The following is a 14,210-nucleotide window of genomic DNA, read 5'->3' on the forward strand; positions in this document are numbered from 1 at the left end:
TTATCATTATAACTGTGCTAGTTGCAGCTATAATATGTCAATGGATATGTACAGTATATGTGTCTAACATACATTGATACTTGATTGATTTATTTGAAAGTACATTATACTGTAGTCTGAAGTCTGGAGATTTTAAGTCTATTGGCTGACTAAATGCCCATTCAGTTGACAAACTGCATGTGATTGGTTCATAGACCTGTCAGTCAGTGCCATCTTGGCTCCTGGCTGTATGTGTTTCTGGTAGTTAAGTAAATGCACTTAGTTACATTCCAGCAATGTTTTTATTTAAAAACTAAAACATAACAGAATTGACAGCAGAACTAGAACATTAACAGAGTTTCAGTACATTTCCACACAAACCTTTGGAGAGGTAAGTTGCACTTTACAGCAGAGCTAAAACTACTTTTTTATTCAATTCTTTTTCTGTTTAGTAGAGCTGTGTTGTGATGGGGAAGGAGTATATTCACTTTACTCACATTATTCTGTGAAAAAAAAATAACTTTTTATCAGTCATATTCTATCATTATAGTAATATGTGCTGTGATTAGGAGATGCAAATGCACTTTTTCTCTTGCACAAAACAATTTGACTGTAAATGGGCCTAGTAAATGTTGCATTACGTGTTGCCTAAATTGCATGTGCACAAAATTGACTGAATGTGTAGCTAGCTAGTGTCTCCTTGCACTTGAGGAACCTTTAAATTGACAAAGAGGTTTGCAGTCCTTGCACTTGTGATAGTCTGCAGCTTCTATCACAGATTACATGTGAATTTAAGATTTATCACCAAACATTTGACTAAATATGCCCCCTAAATCCTGTGGGTTGTTGATCTAAAAAGAAAAATGTCTTGTCCTGTTACAGTGAAGGTGTCTTTTGAGCTAGCTAGTCATAGAAAACACTGCTTTCATTGTAATGTTTTTATTATTTTTATTATTCTTACTAATTAGTAGAAATATTGTTAATATTATCATTATAACTGTGCTAGTTGCAGCTATAATATGTCAGTGGTTGTGTACAGTATATGTGTCTAACATACATTAATACTTACATAATCCTGGCTGTATGTGTTTCTGGTAGTTAAGTAAATGCATTTAGTTACATTCCAGCAATGTTTTTATTTAAAAACTAAAACATAACAGAATTGACAGCAGAACTACATTCCAGCAATGTTTTTATTTTAAAACAAAATCAAAACAAAACAACAGAACTGACAGCAGAACTAGAACATTAACAGAGTTTCAGTACATTTCCACACAAACGTTTGGAGAGGTAAGCTGCACTTTACAGCAGAGCTAAAACTACTTTTTTATTCAATTCTTTTTCTGTTTAGTAGAGCTGTGTTGTGATGGGGAAGGAGTATATTCACTTTCCTCACATTATTCTGTGAAAAAAAAAACTTTTATCAGTCATATTCTATCATTATAGTAAGATGTGCTGTGATTAGGAGATGCAAATGATCTTTTTCTCTTGCACAAAACAATTTGACTGTAAATAGGCCTAGTAAATGTTGCATTACGTGTTGCCTAAATTGCATGTGCACAAAATTGACTGAATGTGTAGTGTTTCCTTGCACTTGAGGAACCTTTAAATTGACAAAGAGGTTTGCAGTCCTTGCACTTGTGATATTCTGCAGCTTCTATCACAGATTACATGTGAATTTAAGATTTATCACCAAACATTTGACTAAATATGCCCCCTAAGTCCTGTGGGTTGTTGATCTAAAAAGAAAAATGTCTTGTCCTGTTACAGTGAAGGTGTCTTTTGAGCTAGCTAGTCATAGAAAACACTGCTTTCATTGTAATGTTTTTATTATTTTTATTATTCTTACTAATTAGTAGAAATATTGTTAATATTATCATTATAACTGTGCTAGTTGCAGCTATAATATGTCAGTGGTTATGTACAGTATATGTGTCTAACATACATTAATACTTACATAATCCTGGCTGTATGTGTTTCTGGTAGTTAAGTAAATGCATTTAGTTACATTCCAGCAATGTTTTTATTTAAAAACTAAAACATAACAGAATTGACAGCAGAACTACATTCCAGCAATGTTTTTATTTTAAAACAAAATCAAAACAAAACAACAGAACTGACAGCAGAACTAGAACATTAACAGAGTTTCAGTACATTTCCACACAAACGTTTGGAGAGGTAAGCTGCACTTTACAGCAGAGCTAAAACTACTTTTTATTCAATTCTGTTTCTGTTTAGTAGAGCTGTGTTGTGATGGGGAAGGAGTATATTCACTTTACTCACATTATTCTGTGAAAAAATAACTTTTTATCAGTCATATTCTATCATTATAGTAAGATGTGCTGTGATTAGGAGATGCAAATGATCTTTTTCTCTTGCACAAAACAATTTGACTGTAAATAGGCCTAGTAAATGTTGCATTACGTGTTGCCTAAATTGCATGTGCACAAAATTGACTGAATGTGTAGCTAGCTAGTGTCTCCTTGCACTTGGAGGAACCTTTAAATTGACAAAGAGGTTTGCAGTCCTTGCACTTGTGATATTCTGCAGCTTCTATCACAGATTACATGTGAATTTAAGATTTATCACCAAACATTTGACTAAATATGCCCCCAAGTCCTGTGGGTTGTTGATCTAAAAAGAAAAATGTCTTGTCCTGTTACAGTGAAGGTGTCTTTTGAGCTAGCTAGTCATAGAAAACACTGCTTTCATTGTAATGTTTTTATTATTTTTATTATTCTTACTAATTAGTAGAAATATTGTTAATATTATCATTATAACTGTGCTAGTTGCAGCTATAATATGTCAGTGGTTATGTACAGTATATGTGTCTAACATACATTAATACTTACATAATCCTGGCTGTATGTGTTTCTGGTAGTTAAGTAAATGCATTTAGTTACATTCCAGCAATGTTTTTATTTAAAAACTAAAACATAACAGAATTGACAGCAGAACTACATTCCAGCAATGTTTTTATTTTAAAACAAAATCAAAACAAAACAACAGAACTGACAGCAGAACTAGAACATTAACAGAGTTTCAGTACATTTCCACACAAACGTTTGGAGAGGTAAGCTGCACTTTACAGCAGAGCTAAAACTACTTTTTTATTCAATTCTGTTTCTGTTTAGTAGAGCTGTGTTGTGATGGGGAAGGAGTATATTCACTTTCCTCACATTATTCTGTGAAAAAAAAAACTTTTATCAGTCATATTCTATCATTATAGTAAGATGTGCTGTGATTAGGAGATGCAAATGATCTTTTTCTCTTGCACAAAACAATTTGACTGTAAATAGGCCTAGTAAATGTTGCATTACGTGTTGCCTAAATTGCATGTGCACAAAATTGACTGAATGTGTAGCTAGCTAGTGTCTCCTTGCACTTGAGGAACCTTTAAATTGACAAAGAGGTTTGCAGTCCTTGCACTTGTGATATTCTGCAGCTTCTATCACAGATTACATGTGAATTTAAGATTTATCACCAAACATTTGACTAAATATGCCCCCTAAATCCTGTGGGTTGTTGATCTAAAAAGAAAAATGTCTTGTCCTGTTACAGTGAAGGTGTCTTTTGAGCTAGCTAGTCATAGAAAACACTGCTTTCATTGTAATGTTTTTATTATTTTTATTATTCTTACTAATTAGTAGAAATATTGTTAATATTATCATTATAACTGTGCTAGTTGCAGCTATAATATGTCAGTGGTTATGTACAGTATATGTGTCTAACATACATTAATACTTACATAATCCTGGCTGTATGTGTTTCTGGTAGTTAAGTAAATGCATTTAGTTACATTCCAGCAATGTTTTTATTTAAAAACTAAAACATAACAGAATTGACAGCAGAACTACATTCCAGCAATGTTTTTATTTTAAAACAAAATCAAAACAAAACAACAGAACTGACAGCAGAACTAGAACATTAACAGAGTTTCAGTACATTTCCACACAAACGTTTGGAGAGGTAAGCTGCACTTTACAGCAGAGCTAAAACTACTTTTTTATTCAATTCTGTTTCTGTTTAGTAGAGCTGTGTTTCAGAAGATGCAAATGCACTTTTTCTCTTGCACAAAACAATTTGACTGTAAATGGGCCTAGTAAATGTTGCATTATGTGTTGCCTAAATTGCATGTGCACAAAATTGACTGAATGTGTGTGTTGCAGTCCCTGCACTTGTGATATTCTGCAGCTTCTATCACAGATTACATGTGAATTCAAGATTTATCACCAAACATTTGACTAAATATCTAAATACTAAATAAGTCCTGTGGGTTGTTGATCTAAAAAGAAAAATGTCTTGTCGTGTTACAGTGAAGGTGTCTTTTGAGCTAGCTAGTCATAGAAAACACTGCTTTCATTGTAATGTTTTTATCATTTTTATTATTCTTACTAATTAGTAAAAATATTGTTAATATTATCATTATAACTGTACTAGTTGCAGCTATAATATGTCAATGGATATGTACAGTATATGTGTCTAACATACATTGATACTTGATTGATTTATTTGAAAGTACATTATACTGTAGTCTGAAGTGTTGAGATTTTAAGTGATATTTGTGGCAGACCTTTTACATTTTTGTTCATCAAGCACAGTGCAATAATGATGAGTGACCAGAGAAATATTTCTCCAATAATATAAGTTCAATTAGAAAGTTTAGTTAAGTAAGAAATAACTTGCTTGGTGTGCTGCTTGAAACAATAATGTGATTATCAGTGAAGTAATTACTGTTTGCATGTGTGTGTTTGTACTTGCAGTTTTCAAGAGAAGTATACAAACAAGCCATGGAGAAAATGTTCAGATCCATTTTTGGATTCAAACTATTTGCAAGACCTCGGTCTAAAGGAGATGTGTACGCTTCGAAGAAGCAGTCCAAACAAAGGAGTGAGAGACCTTCGTCTCCTGAAGACCTCGACCCTATCACCATCTTGGGGGAGCACGGACGAAGGGGTGAGAGACCTTCGTCTAGTGGAGGCACCAACCCTTCTTCTAACACCAAGGAGCGCAGGCAAAGGGGTGAGAGCCCTTTGTCTTGTACAGACAAGCCCTCTACCACCAGGCAGCAAGAACCAAAGGATGTGAGCTCTCTGTTCTTTGTAGGCCACAACCCTTCTACTAACACCAAGGAGCGCAGGCAAAGCGGTGAGAGCCCTTTGTCTTGTACAGACAAGCCCTCTACCACCGGGCAGCAAGAACCAAAGGATGTGAGCTCTCTGTTCTTTGTAGGCAACAGACCTTCTACTAACACCAAGGAGCGCAGGCAAAGCGGTGAGAACCCTTTGTCTTGTACAGACAAGCCCTCTACCACCAGGCAGCAAAAACCAAAGGATGTGAGCTCTCTGTTTCTTGTAGGCAACAAACCTTCTACTAACACCAAGGAGCGAGGGGCGAAAGCGGGTGAGAGCCCTTTGTCTTGTACGGACAAGCCCTCTACCACCAGGCAGCAAGAACCAAAGGATGTGAGCTCTCTGTTCTTTGTAGGCAACAAACCTTCTACCAACAAGCCACGCAGGCAAAGCGGTGAGAACCCTTTGTCTTGTACAGACAAGCCCTCTACCACCAGGCAGCAAAAACCAAAGGATGTGAGCTCTCTGTTCTTTGTAGGCAACAACGCTTCTACTAACACCAAGGAGCGCAGGCAAAGGGGTGAGAGCCCTTTGTCTTGTACAGACAAGCCCTCTACCACCAGGCAGCAAGAACCAAAGGATGTGAGCTCTCTGTTCTTTGTAGGCCACAACCCTTCTACTAACACCAAGGAGCGCAGGCAAAGCGGTGAGAGCCCTTTGTCTTGTACAGACAAGCCCTCTACCACCGGGCAGCAAGAACCAAAGGATGTGAGCTCTCTGTTCTTTGTAGGCAACAAACCTTCTACTAACACCAAGGAGCGCAGGCAAAGCGGTGAGAACCCTTTGTCTTGTACAGACAAGCCCTCTACCACCAGGCAGCAAAAACCAAAGGATGTGAGCTCTCTGTTCTTTGTAGGCAACAACGCTTCTACTAACACCAAGGAGCGCAGGCAAAGGGGTGAGAAACCTTTGTCTTGTACGGACAAGCCCTCTACCACCAGGCAGCAAAAACCAAAGGATGTGAGCTCTCTGTTCTTTGTAGGCAACAACCCTCCTACTAACACCAAGGAGCGCAGGCAAAGGGGTGAGAGCCCTTTGTCTTCGTCCTCTGAAGACAACCAGCCTTCTCCTCCAAGGAGGCAGCAAGCATGGGGGGGTGAGAGCGCTTTGTCTTCCTCCTCTAGAGACAACCAGCCTTCTCCTCCAAGGAGACAGCAAGCATGGGTGGGTGAGAGCCCTTTGTCTTCTGAAGACGAGGAGCCTTCAACTACAAGCAGGCAGCAAGAACAAAGGAGTGAGAGGCCTTTGTCTTTCGCGGACATCAGCCTTGCTACCACCTTGAGGCTTGACAGAGGAATATTTGAGAGCCTTCTCCCCTGCGTTGGCAAAGACCTTCCTACCAACTTGATGCAGGACGGACGAAGGGGTGACAGCCCTTCGTCTTTATCTCCTGAAGACAACGAGCCTTCTTCCACAAGGAAGCAGGAAGATGAAATGGAGAGCCCTTTGTCTTCATCCTCTAGAGACAACCAGCCTTCTCCTCCAAGGAGACAGCAAGCATGGGTGGGTGAGAGCCCTTTGTCTTCTGAAGACGAGGAGCCTTCAACTACAAGCAGGCAGCAAGAACAAAGGAGTGAGAGGCCTTTGTCTTCCGCAGGCATCAACCTTGCTACCACCTCGAGGCTTGACAGAGGACTATTTGTGAGCCTTTTGGCCTCGGTTGGCAAAGACCTTCCTTCCAACTTGATGCAGGACGGAGGAAGTCCGTCTTTATCTTCTGAAGATGACGAGCCTTCTTCCACAAGGAGACAGCAAGAAGAAATGGGTGAGAGCCCCTCATCTTCATCTCAGGTGCACGTACAAAGGGGTGAGAGACCTTTGTCTCGTGGAGATTTCAACCCTTCAACCACCTTGAGACAGGACGGACGAAGGGGTGACCGCCCTGCCTCTACATCTTCATCTTCTGAAGACGACGAGCCTTCTGCCACAAGGAGGCAGCAAGAAAGAAGGGCTAATAGCCCTTTACCTATCTATCTGAGAGTGAGACAGTTCCTAGAGGATTCAAGGAGGAGGAGGCAGGAGACAGAAAGACAGGATATAGAAAAATGGGAGAGAAAATTACGTATGAGTGAGTACGAGTATGAAATGAAATATAGACAGCTGTGTCTAGAGACGAGGAAGCAGATTGAAAGGGAAAAGGAGGAGACCGAAAGACAGGAGAAGGAGAAGAGAGAGAGGGAGGATAAGGAGATCATTGAAAGAGAAAAGCAGCGTTTGGAGGAGAAGTGGTTAAGAATTAAAAGGGTGAAGCGTGAAGATATGGAGAAAAAGAACCAGGAGAAGGAGAGGAAAACCTTTGGTCTGCTTTCAAGAATATACATTTGGTGGTTCAGTTCCAAGATGGACAAAATTGCCATTAAAATCGCATCAAACATTGTGGCTGAGCGCAAACTCATGTCTCATGGTAAGAAAGTAAACTTACATTTTGTCACATAAAATGTCATAAAGATATATGTATAGCCTCTTTTAGATGAACAGTTCCAGTAAACTAGTGGTGGAAAAAGTATTCAATTTCTTCACTAGGAAAAGTTCCAACACCACTATGTAAAAAAACCTCCATTACAAGTACAAGTCCTTAATTTAAAGTCCTACAAAGTGAAATTATTATTCCATAACATTCATTGAAAGTAAATGTAGTCAGAAAACCAACCCATGTGGCTCATATAGACAATTGTTTAATAATACATTACATTATTAATACCGATGCATCAATCAATGTCCATGCAAAATTCAAATCTGAAAAGTAACTACAGTGCAGTGTATTTGTTAGTTAAATGCAGTGTAGTAAAAATGCATAATATTTTCCTCTAAATTGTTGTGGTATAGAAGCATGAAGTAGCATGATAACGTAATGCAATAATGTTACACAGTACTTAAGTAAATGTACACTCGGTTCTGTTCTGTTCTGCAGGGAAGGAGTAAGGGTGTAAAATCAGTTTACACTGTCAGACATTTAGTTTTTTCTTACAGTGGGCACATATTACTTTCATGACTGATTTAATCATCATGGAGATCAAAGGAAATACTCAGTCGCTAAGATAGCTGACCAACCCTGTAATCTCACTTATGGCGCCAGGCCAACATGTATTTTGTAACAACTTGCAACATAACAAATCTGTCCTTTTGGGAGGGATGCAAGTGTACAATTGGACTCCAGACTTAACCTTTCCTATGCTGTTGTTTACAGGTCCCCTCAGAAATCCATGGATGTTAAGAGAAAGAGAAAGGCTGGTTGACCGAAGGACGAAGCTGGTTGTGTCCTTCATCAAACAACATCATAAGTTGCTGAAAGAAGAGATGAAGCAAAGACTGAAGATAGACAGCAAGAAAGTAAAGGTGTGGCGGAAGAAGGTATGCCACATCTCAGAAAGACCTTTCTACAGGCCAATACCAGTCAGGACACGCACACCCGCACTTGATAAATATATCATGCTTAGGCGCCGATACCGTTTGAGCTCCGGAGCTCGAGCACCCATAGAAAATACTGAGCACTAATGCCACCTGACCCAATCTAATTGATCCTAATCTAGCCTAATTTAACCAAGGTTAGCCCAACACCTATCCTATGCTAGCCTAATTTAGTTTAGGTTCTGGCAGAGACCTTATTTACCATAACCTATTCTTACCAAACCTAACCTTATACTGTACCTTAAACCTAAGAAGGAGAGATACTTAGGGAGAAGACAGATGTGTCTTAGCCTTCTTCTTCCTTGGAACCTTGATTCCATGTTAACTGTGTTCAGGAGAGGCACATTAAGAATGGTTCATTCAAAATCTGAAAAGAGAACATTTCAATAAGAGGGGAAAAAAAACGATTGACATGAGCATTTTCCACTCCTACGGTTAAGGTTTGGATAAAACTAAGGATCACTTAGGGATACATCCCAAAAGAATCGGCTTGGTTAAGGTGTCACAAACTAGTGTTAATTCTGTCACCTATTTTTAATTTAGTCTTAGTCTTGCCAAATGTCCTTGTCAGTTTTAGTCATATTTAGTCATTTACATATCTTTTTTTGTTAGTCAAGTTTTAGTCAACTAAAAGTCTCATAATTTTAGTCTAGTTTTAGTCAAAAGAGAATTCAATGTATCTTAGTCAAGTTTTAGTCAACAAAAAGTCTCATCATTTTAGTCTAGTTTTAGTCAAAAGAGAACTCAACGTCTCCTTCCAGGCAGGATTAGGCAATGGTTATAGTTATGATTAGGGTTAGGGTTAAGGTTAGGGTTAGGTGCCTGAAGTCAATGATCGCAGCGCTGCCTGGAAGGAGACGTTGGGGGCTTAAAACACCATCAAGCTCATTTTAGTCTAACACCATTGAGCTCATTTTAGTCTAGTTTTAGTCAAAAGAAAACTCTCTCTCTCTCTCTCTCTCTCTCTCTATATATATATATATATATATACTGTATACATATATATATATATAAAAAGAGCATAAAACAACTATCGGCGAGATTAAAGAATGGCTTGTTTATTGCTAAGGCCATATGCTCAAAATTAAATGATTTATTTATAATGTAATAATAACTTATAATAATAACTTATTTCACCAGTGAATTGCTGAACTTCCACTAGATAGGAAAAGAGTATTTTACAATAACTTTGAAGTGCGTCTGTGTTGTTTTTCCGACAACGGCAGATGGTGACTGTGGGACGTCCCGCTGTTGGATTCCTTTACAGTTAAATACAGTCACACTTTACACCGTTTAGCTGACAGCATTTCTACCCTGTTTAATCCAGCTTCTAGCTAACACTAGGCTAACGTAACCTCCTGTCAAGTTTAGTGTTAAATAGTGGCACAGATAAGAAAAAGTTCAGTTCATAGCTTTGAATCTTAAAAAAAAGCGTCTTCAGATTTTATTTAAAACAAGCAATTGTATTACATGATTTGATATGGGGTGGGAGGGAATTCCAGAGTTTGGGGGCTACTACAGAGAAGGCTCGGTCCCCTCTGGTTTTTAGGCGTGTCCGGGGGATGACAAGGAGTCGTTGGGTTGTGGACCTGAGTGCCCTGGCGGCAGAGTAAGTAGACAGGCGATCAGAAATATACGGAGGGGCTTGACCATGGAGTGCTTTAAAAACACCAGGATTCGATACTCAACCCTACTCAGAACACTAATTACTCCATTAGCTATAGGCCAGGATTTAAAGTAAGTAAACATTAGTTTGTTGCTATATTAATGTTCTGAATGTCGAGTACAGAACCCTTTACGAGGCTTTACGAGGCTTCTTAAAGACACCGTTTGTTGAAATAGGGTTATTCACCGTCTCTTCTGTATTTATATAGGTGGGCAAACGCATTTTTGTCTCAGTGCATGCATTGTCTTAGTCCGGCGGTGCTGCCGCTAGCTTAGCTTAGCGCAATGAGTGTTAATTTCGTCTTAGTCAGCGTTTTTGGACATTGGTGCAGTCTCGTCATCGTCTCGTCTTAGTCATGGAAAAAAAGGTCGTTGACAAACGTATTTAGTCTCGTCCCGTCTGACGAAATGAACACTCACGAACCCATTCCCTTGAGCATGTTTTCCCTGTCCGTCTGGTTTGTTTTGTGTTTTGTGTTTTATGTTCCTGACTGTACCCCGTTCCGGTTGCCGGGCAACGAGAGCAAGCCGGAAAATTCCAGGATCACCAGAACTTCCTATCAACCGGATCCTCGTCAGCAATCTACACACCTGTTCCTGATCATCATCATTACCACCATCATCCAGGCCCTGCCAGATCGTCCTCTATATTTATATAGGTGGGCGAACGCATTTTTGTCTCAGTGCATGCATTGTCTTAGTCCGGCGGTGCCGCCGCTAGCTTAGCTTAGCGCAGTGAATGTAATCCTTTGTTGCCGTTAGCATGCCGTGAGTAAAAGTGACCCAACAACAACAAAAACAAAACCTAAATACTTCTTGTGGCCTGATATTGACTTGGGACTATATTGGGTGGACGTAGGCTACAGCCAAAGCACTGCTACTCGGGCACAGAGATATCGGCAGCCCGCGGAGCTCCACGACCGGCGCAAAGTCACCCTTTCTGGGTTACTGGACTACTAAATGGCGCTGCACTGACTGAGCTCCGCGGGGCTCGGTGGGCCACTGCCCGTCCAGTAACCCAGAAACAGTGACTTTGCGCCGGACGCAGAGCTTGCCTGGAGCTCTGTCAGGGCAGCTGCATTTGGTTGTCCAGTAACACAGAAACAGTGACTTTCTCGTGGAGCTCCGTGGGATGCCGATATCTCTGTGCCCGAGTATCAGTGCTTCGGCTGTAGCCTACTTCCACCCAATATAGTCCCAAGTCAATATCTACCTAGGAAATTGTCTAGTCTTAATCTGCATTGATATTTTTACTCGTTGTGAATACGCAGGCCACAATAAGTAATTAGGTTTTGTTTTTGTTGTTGTTGGGTCACTTTTCCTATGATCTTTTAGCCATATCGCCTACCTCTACTATTATTATTATGATAGTTGCTCTGGCAGAAATCTATGGTATTCGCTACTGTCTATGGGTGTTGTGTTCTTGCTCCATGTAGTTTCGTGTTGCAGCCACAGGCAGGCAGCAACAGCACGAATCATTCTGAATATTTTGAAGGCATAACAGCTGAATATTCTATCTCACGATGAAAAAGTAGAGACGATTGTATATGAAAATTAAGAGAGATTTTATCTTAGTTTTTATTTTATGCAAAACATTTTAGTCTCGTCTTTTTTCGTCAACAATAATGCATGTTAACTTCATCTTAGTCAGCGTTTTTGGATATTGGCGCAGTCTCGTCATCGTCTCGTCTTAGTCACGGAAAAAAAGGTCGTTGACGAACATAGTCTCGTCTCGTCTGATGAAATGAACACTCACGAACCCATTCCCTTGAGCATGTTTTCCCTGTCCGTCTGGTTTGTTTTGTGTTTTGTGTTTTAGGTTCCTGACTGTACCCCGTTCCGGTTGCCGAGCAACGAGTGCAAGGCGGAAAATTCCAGGATCACCAGAACCTCCTCTCAACCGGATCCTCGTCAGCAATCTACACACCTGTTCCTGATCATCATCACTACCACCATCATCCAGGCCCTGCCAGATCGTCCTCTATATTTATATAGGTGGGCGAACGCATTTTTGTCTCAGTGCATGCATTGTCTTAGTCCGGCGGTGCCGCCGCTAGCTTAGCTTAGCGCAGTGAATGTAATCCTTTGTTTGCTGTTAACAATGCCGTGAGTAAAAGTGACCCAACAACAGCAACAAAAACAAAACCTAATTACTTATTGTGGCCTGATATTGACTTGGGGCTATATTGGGTGGAAATAGGCTACAGCCAAAGCACTGCTAATCGGGCACAGAGATATCGGCAGCCCGCGGAGCTCCACGACCGGCGCTTGTTTTTGTGTTTTACGTTCCTGACTGTACCCCGTTCCAGTTGCTGGGAAACGAGTGCAAGGCGGAAAATTCCAGGATCACCAGAACCTCCTCTCAACCGGATCCTCGTCAGCCATTTACACACCTGTTCCTGATCTTCATCACTACCACCATCATCCAGGCCCTGCCGGATCGTTAGCCACACTAGTATGTTATGCAGCCTAAATTGTTTGCTAAAAGAAAAAAATAAACTTATTGCATATTATAGGTCATATGACACATAATAAAATATACATAAGTAAAATAAAATGTTAGTAAAAAATGTTAAAATGGAAATAAAATGCTTGTCAGTCGCCTGTTTGCTTCGTGCGTTGTTTATGCTTGTTTGTTTAACTGTTTCCTGTTCCTCTTTCTTCAGTACCTTCACCTTGGAATTCCCTTCCCGCCGGTCTGGTAACCAGAACCATCAACCTCGCGTTCTCCATCAAGACTCCTGTTCACCAGTACTTAATCCTCAACACATTGGTCACCACTATCTCCATTCCATCCCCGGACTCACCTGTCTACCGCCTGGCATTACCTTTTCAAATATATTTTGGTCATCAATAAATACTGACCTTTTTTACCACCACCTACCTTGTCCTGGTCTACGTTTGGGTTCAGAATCTGAGACATAAGGTCTGGAAAAAGGTTGGCAAATCAAATGTCACATTTAGTTTGTTTGGGTTTTGTTTTGTGTTCAGGTGGTTGCTAATACCTTAACACAAGTGGTAATCTCTATAGGGAATGTTAAATTATACTTGCTGCTCCCTTGATGTGATCTATTCAACAATTTACTACTTTTCTCTCTCAAAAAAATATAAGTGATAACAATTCAAATATATGACCAATTACCAATGTACGTGCGCATGCTGAGGGTTGCTATGTAAGGGTGGATTGCCTCGCCAACGTGCAATACCTCAGTGACCTGTGCCGGCAAGTTTTCCTTCCACTGGCCGACTATTCCTGCAGCCGAGGTCAGCATGGACATAGCCCTGCCTCGCACTCCTCAGTCATCTGCTGTTTGTGGAAATCCTCCCACACAGCAGCTGTTTCTACTGCAATCCCAGAAGCTGCAGTCCTTCTAGCCTGCTAATACATGTGTGTTCAGGAGTTCTCCTCTACTGTAAAAAAGTTGTGACAAAGTCCTGCCTCTTAATCCTCTGACGGTTTCCTCATGGCCTCTTCAAGCTCCTCTCACATCATCAATTATCCTCTAGCCAAATCTCTCCAAGAAAGATTAAAAAAATTCATGTACTCAACTGTACTCAATCAGGTTTCAACAAAATATGTCTCCACTTCATCAAACCCTGACTAACTGCTCTTTGCCATGTGCAGTGTTAGGCTGTTCACACTTGGTGTCTTTTTTTAAGCTGCCAGCGTCTATTTAACATTATAATCCTATGGAGTAAACCGTATTTTCCAAAAAGTCCTGAGCACTTTTTTTAAGCGCCACCACTGACTTCTTTTTTGCAGCTCGGAAAGCATCTTTTTGAAGTTGAAAAAAGTTCAACTTTTCTGAAAAAAAAAAGAGTATCATAACTTTTTTTGGGACACTAAATATCATACGTAGCCATACAAGGTTAGTTGGGAGCTCAGTAGAATGTGTGACTGAAGAAACATCTGGAAAATCTTCAAGAATATGTCTGAAGTGAATAATGATGGAATAACAATCAACATTAAAGAGACTGAGAAATGCTCCCAGAGGTCATTTAAGTAGCAATTACAATTTATATTAA

General features: G+C 40.0%; 1 protein-coding gene and 1 long non-coding RNA gene across 2 annotated transcripts; both read left to right on the plus strand.

The window, feature by feature from the left end:
* The first annotated feature begins 1,260 nt into the window (after positions 1-1,260).
* LOC120560019 (proteoglycan 4-like) lies at positions 1,261-9,077 on the plus strand. The gene is made up of 4 exons (XM_039802116.1): positions 1,261-1,269; positions 4,743-5,245; positions 5,498-7,515; positions 8,299-9,077. Exons 2-4 carry the CDS (start codon positions 4,770-4,772, stop codon positions 8,604-8,606), a joined length of 2,802 nt encoding a protein of 933 aa, XP_039658050.1. The 5' UTR covers positions 1,261-1,269; positions 4,743-4,769; the 3' UTR covers positions 8,607-9,077.
* A 303-nt stretch (positions 9,078-9,380) lies between these two features.
* LOC120560081 lies at positions 9,381-12,894 on the plus strand. The gene is made up of 4 exons (XR_005639418.1): positions 9,381-10,843; positions 12,004-12,179; positions 12,494-12,639; positions 12,851-12,894. It is a non-coding gene; the product is annotated as an uncharacterized LOC120560081 (long non-coding RNA).
* The last annotated feature ends 1,316 nt before the right edge of the window (positions 12,895-14,210 follow it).

The sequence above is a fragment of the Perca fluviatilis genome, chromosome 6, assembly GCF_010015445.1.
Source record: "Perca fluviatilis chromosome 6, GENO_Pfluv_1.0, whole genome shotgun sequence".
Classification (NCBI taxonomy): Eukaryota; Metazoa; Chordata; class Actinopteri; order Perciformes; family Percidae; genus Perca; species Perca fluviatilis.